The sequence below is a fragment of the Onychomys torridus genome, chromosome 7, assembly GCF_903995425.1.
Source record: "Onychomys torridus chromosome 7, mOncTor1.1, whole genome shotgun sequence".
NCBI lineage: Eukaryota > Metazoa > Chordata > Mammalia > Rodentia > Cricetidae > Onychomys > Onychomys torridus.
The window spans coordinates 83,086,278-83,104,560 of record NC_050449.1 but is presented as its reverse complement, the minus strand read 5'-3'; the positions used below and the strand labels follow the sequence as shown (position 1 = coordinate 83,104,560).

Genomic DNA, 18,283 nt, shown 5'->3' with positions numbered 1-18,283 from the left:
ATGTGTGCATTACTACTATGAGACTATAACATGAAGTCACGGGCTTGTCACTGCTGGGTCTCTGCCAGTGTTTGAACCCTACACAGAATGCCCTCCATGTATTTTTTTTTTTTTTTTTTAATCCAGTGAACAAACCAGGATGTGGAAAAGCAGTAAATACTTTGGCTTCCATTCACAAACTCTGCAAATATTTACCCAGCACCCACTCTCTACCAGGCAACGGGCAGGCACTCTCATCTTTGTGATATCGCCAATGACTGCTGGCTGGGCATAGATTTTAAAACCAAAGTTTATTCGGAGTTCCGGGCAGTGTTGAGTGAACCCACCGCAGGTTTATAAAAACCCTCTCGTGGAACCCACGCTCGCATAATGAAACAGAATTTAGCTTCCCGGGATAAGGAAGAACCTTGGAGCCCCAAGACGAGCCGAAACCTGGGTTGAGCAATCCAGAGTCTCTGGGGAACCTCGTCTCCCCACGCAGCGGGGGCGCGGCGGGGGGCGGGACTACAAGTCCCAGGCTGCTCAGCGCGGCGCGGCCCTGCGGAGGGCGCGGCGCGGGGAGGTGGGCGCTGCTGCGGCGGCCGGGAGGCGCGGGGCGCGGGGCGCGGGCGCCGGCGGCGGCAGGCTATGCCGGGGGCCGGGGCCGGTGCAGAGGAGGGCGGTGGCGGCGGCGAGGAAGCGGCGCCGGGAACTGGCTCGGAGGCCGGGGCGGTGGCTGGGCGGGAACCCTCGCGGCTGTGCGGCTACCTGCAGAAGCTCTCCGGCAAGGGCCCGCTGCGCGGCTACCGCAGCCGCTGGTTCGTGTTTGACTCGCGCCGCTGCTACCTCTACTACTTCAAGAGCCCGCAGGACGCTCTGCCGCTCGGCCACCTGGACATCGCTGACGCCTGCTTCAGCTACCAGGGCCGCGATGAGGCTGCGGAGCCGGGAGCCGACCCGCCCACGCACTTCCAGGTGCACAGCGCGGGTGCAGTCACAGTGCTCAAGGTGGGACAATCGCGCCCCGGTGCCCACTAGTGTCCCGCGTGCAGATTTTCCCCCTCCACCTTCCTTCCTTGCCCCAATGGCCTCCTCCTATCCTGCCCAAGCCTCCCCTCTCCACTGCCCACTCTGATTCCTTCCTCATTCTTATCTTCTGCTCTTTACCTGTGCTTACGCTTTGAGGCTGGGGCACGGTTGGGGATTATCCGGTCAGATTTTTGACACTTGGACCCATTATTTCCCTCTGTGCCCCGGTTCCTTCCCGTGTCCACCCTCCCCTTCCAGTGGGTGCTCCGGGATTCCCTCCCTCAGCTGAAGGCTTCCTTCCTCCATCCTTCCCCCCTGACTTTTACAACTCTGCCTGTGACCTTGGGTATGCCCTTTGTGCCCAGCTGCCCTGCTCTGTAAAATGGGGACAGCAGTAATAACTATCTCACAGGGGTTCTGGGATTAAGTGATTTCCACTCTAAAGGGCTCAGTAAATGCGGTGCGTTTGGTGCTGTAGCCAAAGGCAAGTGATGGCAGGGCCCCCAGAGATCATTTACCCCACAGCCCCTCCAGAGAGGTCAGGGGATGCTCCAGCCACGCTCACTCTGGCAATGCCTCTTGCTCCTTATTTTGGCTGGGAGAGGTGAGAGGCGGTGCTTCAATTTATGGAGGGCTTCCTCAGAGAGATTGAGTATTAGAGGTTTGACAGTGGTCACCAGACCTGGGGCAGCTTTCCCTGTTGCTGGGAGTTCTAGAGGCCAGGACCTGGACATCTCCTAGGTATTGTCTTGAATAGAGCACCCATTCTGGGCCCTGGGCGGGCTGTCTGTCTCTCTGTCTCTCTCTCTCTCTCTGTCTCTCTCTCTGCCCAAGTCTCCACCCTCTCTCTTTCTGGCTTCTCTTCCGTATTGCAAGCTGGGCTTTCTCCAGAGTAACAGGGTTGGGCTTGAAGCAGCAGCTCTCTCAAAGCTGGCCAAATGGAGAGCAGAGTGGCCTTGTGTGCATGCGACTGTTCCCTAGATCTGCAGAATGTGCAGCAGCTGGAACTGTTCCCTGGAGCCGATTCTTGGAACTTTGTCGACTCAGCAGAGTCTGATTCCCAGGGTCTCTTGGGCCCCTCTCTCTCTGCTCTCTGAGTAGGTGCATAAAATGTTTCTCTAAAGGAAGCCAAACAGGCCTGCAGTTCAACTTGAGGTAACTCAGTGTCTGTGTAAACTTGGGACTGACTCCAGAGTGTCCACAGGGACTTTTGTCCGAGTCAGACGCTTGTCCTCTGTGTACATGTGGACACTGGTGAATTTCCGGTGGAATTGTTTGTTAAGAAAGAAAACGGAGCTTCCTGTTTCAGACTTTCTCAGATGTCTTTAGAATCTTCTCCCTACCAGCTCTTTCATGTTTTAAACTTCTAAATCATGGCAGTGTCTGCGTAAGTGGACTTACAGTGCTTAATGTTAGGAGTGCGGCTTGAGACTTGGATGGCTTTAAACTTGCAGCCTGCGTCGTCGATCATGTGTATTGGACACATCTTATCATTTCTCTGTCTAGTTTCTGCTATGGTCGAATGTGAATTTTACCTTCCTCCATGAGTGACTGTGGAAAATGTTCTAGAAAACATGGAAAGTGTCTGGTACATTGTAAACCCTACCTGGCAGGCATACAAAACAGCAGGCACTGCCTTTAGCCAAATATGTGATATAGTCATTATATTCACATAGTGGAATGATGTGGGTAATGAATATAAGGGAATTAGAGGTGTATGTGTCACTCTGTGTGCACATACAAACTGTCACAAATGTAAAACTGAGCAAGAAATAAAAAAGTTTCAGAATGATACCTTTTATGTAACAATTAGTTAAGTTTGTGTGAGGTATTAACATACCAAGAGGATCTGTGCTGTGCCCTGCAGGGAGTTGGGAAGCTGTGTCTGAGTGACAATCCCTGGCTTCAGGGTGGTAGATAACTCTGCTGGGAAGAGGATTGTGGGAGGGGATGGATATCCTGGGGCGTCTACTTCTGTTTCGCAATGGGTCATAGCTGTACCAGGGTGTGTGGTGCTGTTCAACTTATCTTTTTGTAGCCCTGACTGGCCTCTGCCTCCTGGAATCTGAGATTAAGGGTGTACACCACCACACCCAGCTCAGAGTTAAACTTTCTTTCTTTTTTTTTTTAATTTTACGTGTATGAGAGTATGTATATGTGCCTGGTTCCTGCAGGGGCCTGAAGAGGATACGTGAAAACAGGAGTTACTTATGGTTGTGAGCTGCCATGTGGGTACTGGAACGGAACCAGGGTCCTCTGGAGAAGCAAGTGCCCTTAAGTGATTAGCCATCTCTTTGGCCCCTGAGACTGTTTTGTTGTGCAGTTTTCAAAAGGTGGGGGAAGGGCACACATTCACATGGGTTACAGACCCACCTGATTCTCATTCAGAATTTCACAGCCTTCACGAATATTCATGCAGGTCTTTTTTCTTTTTTAACCTATTTCTATTTTATGCCTGCATTTATGTTGTGTGCCACGTGTGTGCTGTGCTCATGGAGACTCGAAGAAGAAATCAGATCTGGAAGCAGTTACAGTTGAGAGGTACCAGATAGTTGCTGGGAACTGAACTCAGGTCTTCTGCAAGAGCAGCAAGTGCTTTTAACCACTGAGCCCTTTCTTCAGCCCTGGTGCAAGACAGTTGTATATGTAAAATTAGAGAACAGACACAGGATATTGGAGTGTTGGCTTGATAGAAATGGTGGGAATGGAAAATGGCTTCCCAAAAGAAAAGATCAATTGAGACGTAGGGTTTCAGAATCAGGGTGTTCGATCCCCAGCTTAAAAAAAAACAAAAACAAACAAACAAAAAAAACAGAATCAGGGTGTTTTTGTTTTTTAAGTTAATTTTCAGAGGTTGGGATAAAGTGTTTGCTTGGAGAGAAGAGGACCGGAATTTGATCCCCAGCACCCAAGCAAAAGCTGGGCATGGAATTAACATACCTATAATCCTGCTGAGGGAGCCAGGTGGGTCCCTGGAACTCCTGGTCTAGCTAGAAATCTGGTGTGCTCCAGACTCAGTGATTGACCCTATCTCAAAGCACAAGGTGGAGAGTGACTGAAGAAGGCATCCAGCATCAATATCTGGTGTACACGCGTGCGTGTGAGTGTGTGTGTGTATGCCTGTACACATATACACACAGGGCACAGGAATTCCTTTTGAGCTTCTGGAGTAAAACTGTTATGGTGGGAAAGCTGGAAAGCAGCAGTCATTTCCCTTCTGAGGTCTGATTCCCATGAGCAAGGACACTTCCCAGGAGGGCTGCCCACAGGGGAGCCCCTGGCTTCTGAAGAGCTGGAGAGGATTTATACCTGCTTCAGTTTAGGTATGCATATGACTGTGCAGATGCCATTTCTTCTGAAAAAGATGGGTTAAAAATAGAAGAAAATCAGGGGTTGGGGATTTAGCTCAGTGGTAGAGTGCGCCTAGCAAGCGCAAGGCCCGGGTTTTGATCCTCAGCTCAAAAAAAAATAAAATAAATTTAAAAAAATTTAAAAAGAGAAGAAAATCAGTGATTTGCTTACTATATTATCATGTGTTTCTTATTTTAAGCGTCTTTCAGCCTTCTTGGGAGAAGCTGTGGCTTTGTCAGGCCTTTTTCAGAATGCCTTACTGCTTAAGTCTTAATGAAAGCTGATACTGGAATTTCTTGGTAAACTTCTCTATTCTTAAAGTCAGGGATCTGGTCCAGAGCCCTGTTTTACAGATGAGGGAAAAGAGGCCCCAGAAGGGGCTGTGATTTGCATGAGATCACGAGGCTAGACTCAGAGCCTCTGAAAGTAGAGTCTCTGGGAACAGGGAGTATCCCAGTTGCATTATCTGTTCTGGCAAATGTCTCTCTCCAGACTTTGGGTACTGTTCGTTTTGGTTTAGGTGAGGTGTCGTGGCTTTTCCCCCTCCACTGCATTTCAGCTGGTCCTGTTTATGTGGTAAGTACCCGGAACATTGTCCTGCCTGATTCTACTAGGATAGATGCACATTACTTTGGAGTAGACATTTGGAAACTGCTGCAAAGACCCGGAAGAGGCAGATGCTTCTTGTGCCATGTATACAGTGTGCCGCTTCTTTCTCAACTTCCCTGGGACCAGAGGCATGGAGTTATTTCTGGATTGAGCTGGTACTTGGGGATAAGAAAGCATGTGACTTTATGTCGGTAAAGTTTGGATGACCCATGCCCCGGCTGATCTCTGCAGTTCTTGGAGCAAGATACATCACCAGACTGGCCGCAGATGAGTTCCCTCCCCCTTCTCCCTTTCTTGGAGGCATGTGGCGCTCACATGGACGGACGTGTGTGTTGCATGTTGGTTTCTAAATCACACGTAACTGAACAACTATGCACCCCTATTCTTAACCCTATTTTGTGGGGGAAGTGTCCATTCCCTCTTGTTGAACAACACTCAGCTTAATGACAAACATTTGTTAGTGTGGATAATGATAGTGTGCGCGACACAGAATAGATGTGGTAAACCAGCCTTCCTTGGTGAATGGTTCTGCTAAGCTGTTCTGCACTAAGGCTTCTCTGTAGGGTCTTGACGCATTATTTAAATCTTCAGTTGTGGGAACTTGGCTTTTCATAGATTTGTTATGGTTTCCCGGGCAGTCAGTTCCTTAAAGGCAAGTATACCTCTTCAAGATCCTGATGTAATTGCTTTCTGCCCCACTGCCTCCTGCATACTCCTTGGTAGAGGGAGTCTCTACCGTGCAGTGTCCAGTCCTCCAGCTCTCTGAGCACTCCTCAGAACTGTACCTGGCACGAAGTAGGTGTGCTGTGGACTGAGTAAATATTCATTGTCTTTCTCAAAAGTTCTGTATTGAAGCCCTAACTCAAGAGTGCCATGGATTTAGGAAGTGGAGCCTTCGTGAATGAGATTAAGCTGCATAAAAACAGATTCCAGACAGATTATCTGTCTCTGTAAGGTCATAGCATAAAAGTTACCTTCCTCAAACATTTAGTGAGAGCCGGTTGTGTGTTAGACTCAGACAGTGCCAGATCTCAGATTCACAGGCCCTTGCCAGGAACTGAATTGTCCAGCGTCTTGATTTTGGATGTCTCGGCATTCAGAGCTGTGAAGAGTAAATTTCTGTTTAAGCCACTCAGTTTATGACAACATCATCGTCATCATCATCATGTGTATGTGCGGTGTATATGTGTGAATGGCACATGCATGTGGGTGCTTATGCAAGCAGCAGCCAGAGAGCATTGGGCATCTTCCTTTATTGCGGTCTGCCTGTTCCCGTGAGACAGGGTTGCTCACTGAAGCCAGCCAGTAAGTTTCTAGAATGTGCCTTTTTGTGCCACCCCACCCTACCCCAGCAGACACACACACACACACACACACACACACACACACACACACACACCACAGGTTGCAGATGTATACAGCCATGCCCACCTTTTTACGTGGGTGCTGGGAATCCAAGCAGTGAGCCATTTCCACAGTCCCAGTGTATGATTTTTTTTTAAATTTCTGATATCTAAACTAAGACAAGGAGCTCGAGCAGACCTCCATTAAATGATAGCATAGAAAGTCATCACCAATAAGCACAATTTTAGTGTGACCTCTGACCCTTTAGAAGTGATCATCTAGAACTCTTAAAGGTACAGATGCCAGTAGATTTCACAGGCATCAGGAAGCCAAAAGAAAGTTTCAGCCTTTCCAGAGGAGACAGTTTGTAGAGTGTTTCTTGCCCACAGTTTGGACTCTGGAGACCCTGTTCTGGCAGGGGCAAACATTTTATGGAAAGGGCCATGTATGCATACTTGAGGTTGCACAGGCCATGCCATCTCTCTCAATACTTTGTCCCTCTGTAGTAGTCCAAACAGAATCTTTGCTGGGTATAACTGGGTTCCCAAGTTTGAATTTCAGATAATCTCATGTCACAAAAGATTTCTCTTCTGATTTTTTTTCCAACCACTTAAAAATGTTGATTTTTATTGCTCTTAGACAATACAAAAATAAACAGCAGCTGCCCCTTAGGTGGGAGGACTCAAGTAGTACAGGACCATATTGAGACCCAGTCATGTCTCCTTAACTTGAACCTGTGGTCCTTGGGTGTATGGCAGGATTTTGGTCTTTGTTCCTAAAGGCTGAAAGAAATCGGTGAATAAGGAGACCAGCTGGTGGTCTTAATCCATTTGGACTGCCGCAGCAACATCCCACAGATGGAGTGGCTTATAAATACCAGAAATGTCTTGCTTACAGTTCTGGAGGCTGGGAAACTGGTCCTAGGTATCAACATAAATCATTTAGGCTGCCCAGGACTTACTCTGCCCTGCAGATGATGTCATCTGGTTGGGTCCTCACATGGTAGAATTTACTAATCCCCCTACACTATTTCAAAACAATCCCATGTAACCCATCTTACTCTCTTGTTTTTTCTTGAGATAGGGTCTCATGTAGCCCAGGCTGTCCTTGAGCTCCTGTGTAGCCCTGAACTTCTTATCCTGCTGCCTCGACTTCCAAGTGTAGGATCATCTGGTTTATGTGGTGCTGGAGACTGAACACCAGGCTTCATGCATCCTAGGTAAGCACTCTACCAACTAAGCCATGTCCCCAGTCCTGTTTGTCTTTTAAAGACAAAAGGAATTCAATTCTTTAAAGCCTGCTTGATGGATCAGGATGGGGGAAGGGAGGGCAGAGCAGTACTGGGAGCAGGGAGATGTGTGATGTATGAAGATCCCATTCCTGTGAGAAAGTACATCACTGGTTCCTTCAGAATGGCTGTGCTCTTTCCAACATGGAGCTTCCTTTGAAGAAATTCTTTATTCCAGAAAGGTAAACATGAGCCCATGCCCACAGGCATAACAACAGCAAAAACAAAAGTAATTCTTGAGTCCCTGAAAGGCAGCTGAAGTTGGAGATGGAGCTAGGCACATCCTAGTACTTGGGGGGCATTGGCTGAACCTCACCATATGTAGTAACACTTTTGTGCCAGTAAAATGGCACTCACTTTTGAAGTACAGTCTTCTGATTCCATTTATAATCTGTAAACATGGGTGGAGCCTGGAGATACAGGGTGTGAAGAAGGATGTTTCTAGGTAATAAGGTAGCCTTGTGTCAACTCCTAAATACCTCTCAAACCAGGAAGATGACAGTACTACCAACAAAAACCTGTGTGTTTCTCTTCTGTTGCCAATAGCCTGATAGGGATCTTTTCTGATGATTTAAACTTGCTATAGTCTGACTTTGCTACAAGCCTTGAGTACAGTAGATCAAGCTTAGGAAATCTATGTTCCAGAATCAATTCAATTTGTTCTTTCATTCCCCAGGATCATCAGAGGAAAGGCAGTTTTCCACAGGCTGGATAAGTGAGTTTCTCTGACAGTTGCTAGCCACAGACACTTAGACTTCAGTTATTTTATTGTTGGGAAATTCTAAGATAACGAATCTGTTAAGAGCTTGGTCCTTGGAGTCAGGCCTCCTCTGGGTGAATTCCTGCCTATCCTGCTGGCTGTGTGCTGTTGAGCAAGAGACCCTAGATTATGATGGCTCCTACTTCATAAACTGTCATTTAAGGTCAGATAAGTTAACTTTGGGAAGCATTTGGACAGGATCTGGGGCATTACTGTCATCATTATAAAATGAAATGTTAAGTGCATGAATGGATAAAGAAAATATATCACAGACAGTGAGGTTTTGTTCAGTCATGAAGAATTAAATTATGTCATTTGCAGGAAAATGGGTTAAGGTAGAGAATACCATGCCAAGCAAAATAACCTAGACTGATAAAGAAAGATATATATTCTCTGTCCTGTGGAATCTAGAGTTAGAGAGAGAGAGGGAGGGGAGGGGAAGGAGGGAGGGAGGGAGGGAGGGAGGGAGGGAGGGAGGGAGGGAAGGAAGGAAGGAAGGAAGGAAGAAGGAAAGAGGGGAGGTGAAAAAATTACTTGGGGGTTGGAGATTTAGCTCAGTGGTAGAGCACTTGCCTAGCAAGGCCCTGGGTTCGATCCTCAGCTCAAAAAAAAAAAAAAAGAAAAAAAATTACTTGGGAAGAGGAAGAGATTCAGTGTAATAGATATATGATAGGAATACATATATGAAATGTCATTAAAAAGCCCATTGTTTTTATGATACAATAAATATATGCTAATACAGAAAATTAATTTTTTAAGTAGGTAAATGCAGAGTTGGAGATATTGCCAGTAATGCCCTCAAGTGTCTTTGCTTTGTCATGGCTAAGAGTGCTGACACCTATTATGCTAGCTGTGGAGGGCCTGCTCTGCCCTGCTTTGCTAGACTTTCTCCGTTGAGGCATTCCTGAAGGCTACCTTCACTAACTGGCTGTTTCATTCTTGTTTCCTTCTATGTACACTGCCAGCTCATTTCCCCTTCCACGATAACTGTTTCTTGAGAAATGGAGGGGCACTGTGGTGGTTTGAATGAACACAGCCCCCATCAGCTGATGTTTGAATGCTTGGTCCCCAGTTGGTGGAACTGTTTGGGAAGGATTAGGAGGTATGACCTTGTTGGAGGAGGTGTGTCACTGGGGGTAGGCTTTGGGGTTTCAAAAGCCTGTGCCATTCCCAGTTAGCCATCTCTACATCATGGTTGTTCTTGCAACATGTAAGCTCTCAATTACTTCAGTGCCATGCCTGCCTGTCTGCTACCATGCTGTCCTGCATGATGGTCATGACCACTACTGCCTTCTGGAACCCTGAGCCCCCAATTAAATGCTTTCTTCCTTGAGTTGCCTTGGTCATGGTATTTTGTTACAATAGAAAATTAACTGAGTCAAGCACCAAGTGTACTCGGTACTGATTTCCACCTGGCCAAGGGACCTGAGGGAGAAGGCAGGCCTCTTGGTTGAAGTTCTTAATGGTCAGCCACTGGTCACAGCCTTTCCATCTCCAGGCAGAAGAGAAAATCAGTGGTAACTCTCCTCCTTCCAAAAGGAGAGACAAACCCTACTGTTGTAGAGATGATTTTTAGATTGGGAGAGGGAAAGAGGAATTTTGAGTAGGAATTTGGGGTTCTGCTATCCAGAGACATCTGAGTGGGATTTTCCCAAAGTCCTCCTAGGCCGGGGCTCTGCTGAATTGCTTTGCTTTCATAGAGTGCCTACACTACGGTACGGGGATAGGGAGTTGGGAAGTGTGATACATCTAACTAGTTCTCTGTAAATCCCCTCTACCAAAGGTACTTAGTTCAGCTAATGTCCCAGGACTGGTATGTATGAGGCCTTCAGAGGGCAAGAAGGTGAGAGGCCCCGGGGAGAGTGCAGTGTTCCTGACCTAATTATAAGCACAAGACACCCTGGGTAGACTGGTGAGTCAGATGGTTTTACCCCTGGTGCTATCACATCCTCTAATAGTCTCAGAAGCACCTGATACTGAGTCCTAGAGGAGCACAAGAGTTTCCTATGTGGTCCACCACTGTATTTCTAATGCTTTCTAGGGGTGCCAGGCACCCAGTAGAAGTACAGGCTGTGTTTGTTAGCTAAAGGAATGCTTTGAGCCCTCAGCTTCCCCTGTAGAGTGGGTATGGGTGTGATGGTAGGTAATATGCTCTCATTTCATGGAGAATAGAAGGTTTGTAGTGTCCATGTACTTAGCAGATGTTTTTGTATGCATTCTCATGTTCTCAGCATTGTGCATCCTTTTTAAATTTTTCTTTATTTTATTTTATGTATATGACTATTTTGCGGGTGTGCCTGCTAAGGCCAGAAGAGAGTACCAGATCCCCTGGAATTAGAGGTTGTGAGCTGCCATGTGGGTGCTAAGAATTGAACTCAAGTCCTTTGGGAGAGCAGCCTGTGCTCTTAACCACTGAGCCATCTCTCCAGGTCCATTGTTGTGCATCTTGATGCAAACATATCAGTGAAAACTTTCCATTGATTTAAGAAGAAAATAGTGTTAGAATTTTAGAAGTAATTTGCACCTGTTACGATCCAAGAATTGCAAGAATGTTGGAAAGAGGCCATATTTCTCTGCATATGTCAGTATACTGGGAGTTAAATACCAAGTGTCTGCAAATTTTTTTGGTTCTGACAGAATTCTGGCATTTCTCCACGGTAAGTGAGAGGGACTCCCTGGGATCTGCTTGTGTTTGTGTCCCAGCACTGGGTCACAGGCAGACATGTCACATGGGTTTTACTTGTATGCTAGGAATCTAGACTTGAACACTTACTCTTGCACAGCGAGCACTTACCTACCACAGCCATTTCCCCAGCCACTGCCTAATTTCATCAAGAAACGTCCCTGGAGAAGATGAGCCAGGGGTTTAATTGCAGAACTGCTGGAAGACTTAGTACCTCTTGGATTTGCAGAAATGTCCCCAGGAAGATGAGAGTCTGCACCTTATAATGAGTTTGCATCATGTGGTTTGCTCATCTTTTGCTGTGATTGTGTGGAGAACTGGAATTAGGGGAGGACAGGCTTCAGGAGGTGGATCTTTTGGCTGCCACCTCCTCTGCTGTCTCAGGGCCAGTCCACTGGGAAGAGCAGCCTTTCTTCCAGCGACTTCCCCAAGCCATCCCTGTCAGGCTGAGTGTTCCCTGACTAGAGGAGAGCAGGCCAGTGTTATCAGGATGTTGATCTTGGATTAAAGGAATTACTTGTAGGCAGGCAGCCCAGTGTTACTTCCCTTTCCAGCTCTCTGATGTTCAGGAAGACTGCTTATAGGGAAGGTGACCTGACTTTTTCTGTGTGATTGCAGCCAGCCGCTTCCCTAGCAGGCCTTGGAGGATAAGGCCAGGATGGGTATCCAGCTGGAGTCAACTATCACCTCTGGCCTCAAGGAGATTGTCCTGTCACTAGATTGTGATCAGGGCACTGTCATTAACTAAGTGGCTCTGGAGGAGGTCATTTCTTGTTGGTGTTCTGCCCATTACCCCAAAGTCAGAACTAGAGAGGCCCCCAGAGATCAGCCTGTCCTTCTCCTGCATATAAACACATTAAGGAAACTGATTCCCATTCTCAGTCTTAGAACTAAAATCTCCTCCAAACATGGTCCAAGTGGTTAGATAATACTTGTTCCGTGTGTATATCCATTATTAGGGAAGCAGGCTTATGCTCTCATGGTTTTATACAGACACACAATTGTACATGCAACTATTTTATGTTGGGCATAAGTTGAACATTTGTATTGCATAGGGTTTGGAAATGGACCGCATAGATTATAAATTTCCAGCAGGAGCTGACCAACAGAATCAGTGGTGTCTCTGCCCTCATCTCTCTCAGGGGCGCCTTCATTGTAAAGTATCCGCCAGAGGAAGCAGGCCTTTGGCCATGGGATGGAATGAGTCCCCTAGCCTTCCCTTTGGAAGGGAACTTTACGGTTTACCCAGTCCTCACATGGATGCTGTACCAGAGATAACATGGTAGTAAGACTTTTCCTGTCCTTTGAAGAAATGTGGCTTCCTCAGAACAGTGGTTCTGGAAGTGATGGTGTAGAGGAAGTCTGGGTACTGTCAGGGTGCAGCTGTGGAGTTCCTGCCCTGGAGAGGCCATACTCAGTAGGCCAGTGTGGGCCTCAAGAGTCTATGTTTCCAGTGATCGTCACTACCCGTCTGCTGCAGATCTCTGGCCTCTCCTCTCTGCTCTCTGGGTCATGAGTGACTGTTCGTGTTGGCACTGTTTGATGGTGGCCATGATGCATGTGTAGAGGTCACAGGAGAAGTTTGGAGCATTGGTACTCTCCTTCTACCCTGTGAGTTCTGGGGATGGACCATAGGTCACCCGCTCTCCGGTGATAGAACAGAAATAACAGAACTGTGTGGGTGGAAACCAGTGAAGTGCAAGGCCTTGACTCAGGTTAGCACTCTGTGGTTTGTAGATGCAATTGACTTTGCATTCTGGGTTTCTATGCTCTCGGAGGAGGCAGCGTTGGAACAGAACTGTCTAGCAGGCCCCTGGCTGAGGCCACAGGAGTTCTTATTTGCCCTGGTCCTCGCTGACTTTGCAGTGGCAGAGCCATTGGAATGTAGCTCTCTGGTCACTTGAAGGCCTCCAGTGCTCCCTTTCTCTAAAACAGAAAGCATTTAACAGACTTTGCCATTTCCTGAGAGGAAGAGCAGGGCCAGGGGGTGGCCTTGTCCTTCTTGCCTGCATCCTGATGCACCTTGCCTGTGTGGGCAGCCTAGGCTGAGAGTCTGTGTCGGCCAGCCCCTCCCAGGCTGGCCATGTCTGCTGCTCCCATGCCTCTGTACTTGCTGCTCTTCTCTGATCTGCTCATGGGCTTTATTCAAAGTCCAGCACCAGCACTTGCCTCTACTCCCCACTGCAGGGTCCCACTGCAGCCCAGGCTGGCCCGAAACCCGCTGTGCAGCCCATGTTGGCCACAGACTCCCAACAGTTTTGCTGAACATTGGGGTTACAGGTGTGAGCCCCTATACTAAGAAATAGCTTTTCTCTAAAGATTTTTTTTTTTTTAGATATGGAATGCCTCACAGATTGATTTAGTCATCCTTTCACAGGGCCATACTAATCTTCTCTGTGTCGGGCCAGTTTCAGTATATGTGCTGCCCAAGCTAGCACAAGTGTCGCTTTTAAGAGCAGTACTAAAGAGGCAGCATTCACCAGCTGGCCACCCACCATTGCACGTTAGAGGCATGGGAACCATCCAGCTCTCAAAAAGGAATTGGGTTAGAGTTCAGGTGGTTATTTTCATAAGATCATATGAAAATGTTAAATTTAATTAGCAATTTAAAGACTTAACAAATGAGAATTTATTATGTTCCCTAGATGTGTGGAGTTTGTGAAATTACATTCTGTTTTCTGAGGAGCAAGAGGCCCAGTATTAGTTGCCTTGACCTCTCACTTGGGTTCAAATAGAAGATTTCAAAAATCTTCCAAAGGAAAAAACACTCATTTTTCTATTAGTATGAAGCCTGAACCCTTGAGATTGTTTCTAGACTCGTGCATGATTTTGAAATACTCAAAAGGAAAATTGGAAACTAAAGTTTGTTGGATTTGGGGTGTCGTATGCCTCCACTTGAACTTTGTTTCATGTTATCAGGCTGTGTACAATTTTTATTGCTTATGGGCAAGTACCTTAGACATTCCTTGGAAATGAGTATATCCTTTCTTAAGTTTAAGAACTGAGCCATTAAGGGCCAAGAATTCCAACTCTTAACAGTACATAGTTTTCATTGAGTGTCCTTAACAAAGAAAAATGTATACCTACTTTAAGGAAATAAATATACTGTCATAAGAGTCACTAGCCCATGGAAGCCAATGAAATACTAACAAGTTTGTTTTGACCATATATCTCCACAGATGTCTTCTCAGATTGCTGGCTTTCTAAATAAAGCAGTTTTAAAGATTAAAAAAAAGAAAAGGGCAGAAGGAAGAAAAAAAAAGAAAGCTCAGCTATATGACTGAGATATCCTTTATTCAATGGTCTGAAGAAGTCTAGTAGTACAAATTCAAAGCATGGCAAAGAGATGAAAAAATTCATCTAAAGTTCAGTCTGAAATAATGGGATGGAATTGTCCTACCATAGTTATACCATGTTATAAAGCCACAATAATTAAAGCAAGAGTTTATACTGCTAGCAAATCAAAATACATGGTTCTGGTTCAGTATGTAAAAGAGTATTTAAGTAATATTTCAAATCAAACCAGCAGAGAAAGAGTTAACTATTGAATAATGGCATTGACAACCAGTCACACATCTGGAAAGAAATCAAATTACCACGATTATGACCTACATGAGAGACCTATCACAGTGGAGAATTATCTCAAATTTGACTTAAGATTTAATAAATTGAATACAAATCATTAGATGAATGAAATCGTGAACGTGATAAATTAATGAATGGAATAAATCCCACTAAGTTTCAAGAAGATGTCTATATAGCTAAGATTGTCTCCTTCTGCCTCTCGAGGCAAGAGATACTTAGATTTCTACTGCGTTTTTAAGGAGATGAAGGAATGCCTGGGCTTACAGAGCCACGTAGCAGAGCAGAAATTCCCGGGGAAGGGTTTGGCAGAAATCTTGGACAGCAAACAGTGAGGTCCGATTCTCGGGCACGGTCCTACCCAGATGTGAGCTGTGGTGCAGTGCCTAAGAAAAACAAGCCACGCCTTTAGGACGGAGCCCTGAAATGACAGCCAGGAGGACAGACTTCAAATGGCAAGTCACCAGCTGCTTCTCCCCTGCAACTCCAGGGAGCCGGCGGGCTCCAGGCTCACAGTTACAGAGTTAAGTCTCTCCCCTAGCAACATGGAAGAAATGTCTTCGCATTTCTATTTTCTTGGAACAGGAAGTCTTTCTAAAGCTACAATGTAAGCAAGCAATGAAAATGTCTGTGTGACTAAAAATGCCAGAAATAAAATTAAAAGCAATGAGAAACTGAGAAGAAACCTGAAGCTCTTCCAAACCTGAGTCTGATGTGGAGTCTAGGGCTATCACAGCTTTGTAGAGAATCCTGGAGGGCAGTTCTAGTTGCCTAAAAATGACCTTATTCTTCTGTACTTTCATAAAAGTACATTTTAACAACACCCCCTCCCCCCAGGACAGAGTCTCACCATGTAGCCGTAACTGGCCTGGAACTCTCTATGTCGTCCAGTCTGGACTCATTAGAGATCCATTTACCTCTGCCTCTCAAGTGCTTAGCATAAAAGTACATTTTAGACTTCAGTTTTTTTAGGTTTATTTTATGTTGTATGTATGAGTGTGTGCCTGTGCCTGTGGAGGTCAGAAGAGGGTGTCAGATCCCCTGGACCTGGAGTTATAGATAGTATGACCTGCCTTGCATGTGCTGGGAACCGGTTCTCTGTGAAAGCAATGAATGTTCTTAGCCATTAAACCGTCCCTCTGTCCCCAAACTTAGACTTTAATGTCAAGTAAGAAGGACAACACAGACACACTCCTGTGAAGAATTGGGGAAAAAAGAAGAAAATAAAGTGACCATAACCACATCACCAGAAATGGTCCCTCTCAAAATTCTGGTGTACTTATTTCTGAACATTTCTTCTCCCCACAAATACATACATTCATTTTCTTTAAAAAACTGGAATGAAGGGTAGGCTCTCCAGTCATCTATACTGGCAAGTTAGTAATGTAACACACTGTCAATTAAACAAGTACCAGGCACTGGGCTTTTCTTCTACATAGTCACTTAACCCTCACAGTATTTCTCCAAAGAGAATCATCTACCTGCCTATGGAGCCTAAGCACCTGGCTTCACACCCCTGCTCTTCCACCCGATAGCTGGGTGAGACAGGTGCCTCATTTACCCAAGCCTTGGATGCCTCCTCGGTGAAATGGATGTCACATCAGGATCCTGCTCCAGGCTGGTGTTCTCAGTGACTGGTGCTATACCTGCTGACCTGTGCTTCCCAAGCTCTCACAGCCAGCTTCACAGTCAAATTCAAGGCCGAGTCTGCCCATGTCCCTCTCTCGAGGAGGATTAGAGTATGCCCAAGGCAAACTCCATTCTCAGTACCGCTGCAGGAAACACAAGTTCCTCTACGGCTTTCCCCAAATGTTGAAAGGCTGATGACCTCAAACAACACTGAAGATCAATTTAAAACCCCATGAGGGTGCTGGTGCTAGGGGCATACCAGAGGCCATGCACTCATCAGTGCACAGGGCCTCAATTCTGGGGTACAAGCATGGGCCCCTGAGACTGAGAGATCAAGACCATCAATCAGTCATTAATGTGCTTTTACTGGACACTTGCAACCACAATTCTATTCTAAGGTCATTGTTTGGAAATAAAAAGCAGCAGACCTGTGTTTAAAAGTGCTCATTGTTCTTACATATGACATGGGTTCGATTCCCAGCACCCGTATGGCAGCACAAAACCATTCCTAAAATTCCAGCTTCAGAGAATCCAACACCCTCTTCTGACTGAGGGTACCAGGCCTGCTTGTGGTGCGCAGATATACAAGCAGGCAAAATACTCATATATGCTGTGGGATAATGTTTTTGTACACTGGTTTAATAAAATGCTGACTGGCCAGTAGCCAGGAAGTATAGGCAGGATAAGCAGACAAAGAGAATTCTGGGAAGAGGAAGGCTGAGCCAAGAGACACCAGCCTGCCGTCTAGGGAGCACCATGTGACAGCACACAGGTAAAGCCATGGAACATGAGGCAACACATAGATTAACAGAAATGGACTGAGTTTAAGTGTGAGAGGTAGTCAGGAGTAAGCCTGAGCTAATGGCCGAGCAGTTTTAATTAATATAAGCCCCTGTATGTTTACTTGGGTCTGAGCAGCTGCGGACCGGGTGGGACACAGGAAAACTTCAGCTACATATATACATTAAGTAAAATACATATTTAAAAATAAAATGGAAAGAAATGGAAAGCAGCAAGCAATCACAGGCCACATCTAAACAGACACAGAGAAAGTACAATAGCTTCCATGCAGAGCAGGCCCACCAGGTCTGCTGTGCTGGGCTGATACCTTGACCAAACTCATTCGATCCAGGCCTCTGCAGCAGGCCCTCCGACTGGACAGCTATCCCTAGTCTTCACTTCCCAAATCCTCTTCTGACCCCTAGTCAATCAAGTTCTGCCCACCCCATGTCTAAAGCCCTTGGATATTTTCAAATGCCAAGTCATTTGGCTGAGTATAGGGCCCACAGTGCCTACCCTCCACAGGACCACGACCTTTCTCTCTTGCTCAATGGATCAGCAAGGCCAGTTCTGCTCACACTACACTACCTCCCACCTAACTACCTCCAGGGACACCCATATATGAGACAATCCACATCCCCTGTAGAGCCAATCCTTCATTTCTCCAACATGCTGTATGTGATGATGCCTTCAGATCTGGCTTCCTTCCCAGGGGGTCAAGTCCCATCACAGTTATAAGCCATTACAGTGGAGCCAACAGTAACGTAAGAGCCACAGACAGGAGAACACACATACAAGTGGGTCAAGTCTGCATACCCCATAGGAAGCTGTATAAACCCCATGAAAGGTTTTATCCAGAGTTCTTAAAAGTCGTAATGGTTACTCCTTTTTTTTTCCCCTTCAGTTTTTTGAGACAGGGTTTCTCTGTATAACAGCTCTGACTGACCTGGAATTTTCTTTGTAGACCAAGCTAGCCTTGAACTCATAGAGATCTGCCTGCTGCTGCCACTGGAATGCTGGGATTAAAAGGTGCATCATTGCCTGGCTCAATTCTTTCTTTCTTTTTTTTTTTCCTGGTCTGATAAGGTCTGTTTTAATTTTGAGAGTCTAATTACAATCTTATGAAACTATAAAACACGTAAGTCTGTATATTTACAAATGGCTATATTATGAAGAATAGCAGTAAATGAAAGGAAATCATGTCAAAGAAGTGACTAACAATAAAGACCATCGGATTTAACATTTTCTG

General features: G+C 46.0%; 1 protein-coding gene and 1 non-coding gene across 2 annotated transcripts in view; one reads left to right on the top strand and one right to left on the bottom strand.

Moving 5' to 3' along the window:
- Positions 1–627: 627 nt before the first annotated feature.
- Tbc1d2b (TBC1 domain family member 2B) overlaps positions 628–18,283 on the top strand; it is a 59,184-nt gene continuing 41,528 nt past the window's right edge. The window contains exon 1 of the mRNA XM_036193635.1: positions 628–1,006. Coding sequence (XP_036049528.1) covers positions 628–1,006 — 379 coding nt within the window. The remainder of the gene's footprint in view (positions 1,007–18,283) is intronic.
- Positions 13,375–13,481, bottom strand: LOC118588104. Its single transcript, XR_004945508.1, has one exon. It is a non-coding gene; the product is annotated as a U6 spliceosomal RNA (small nuclear RNA).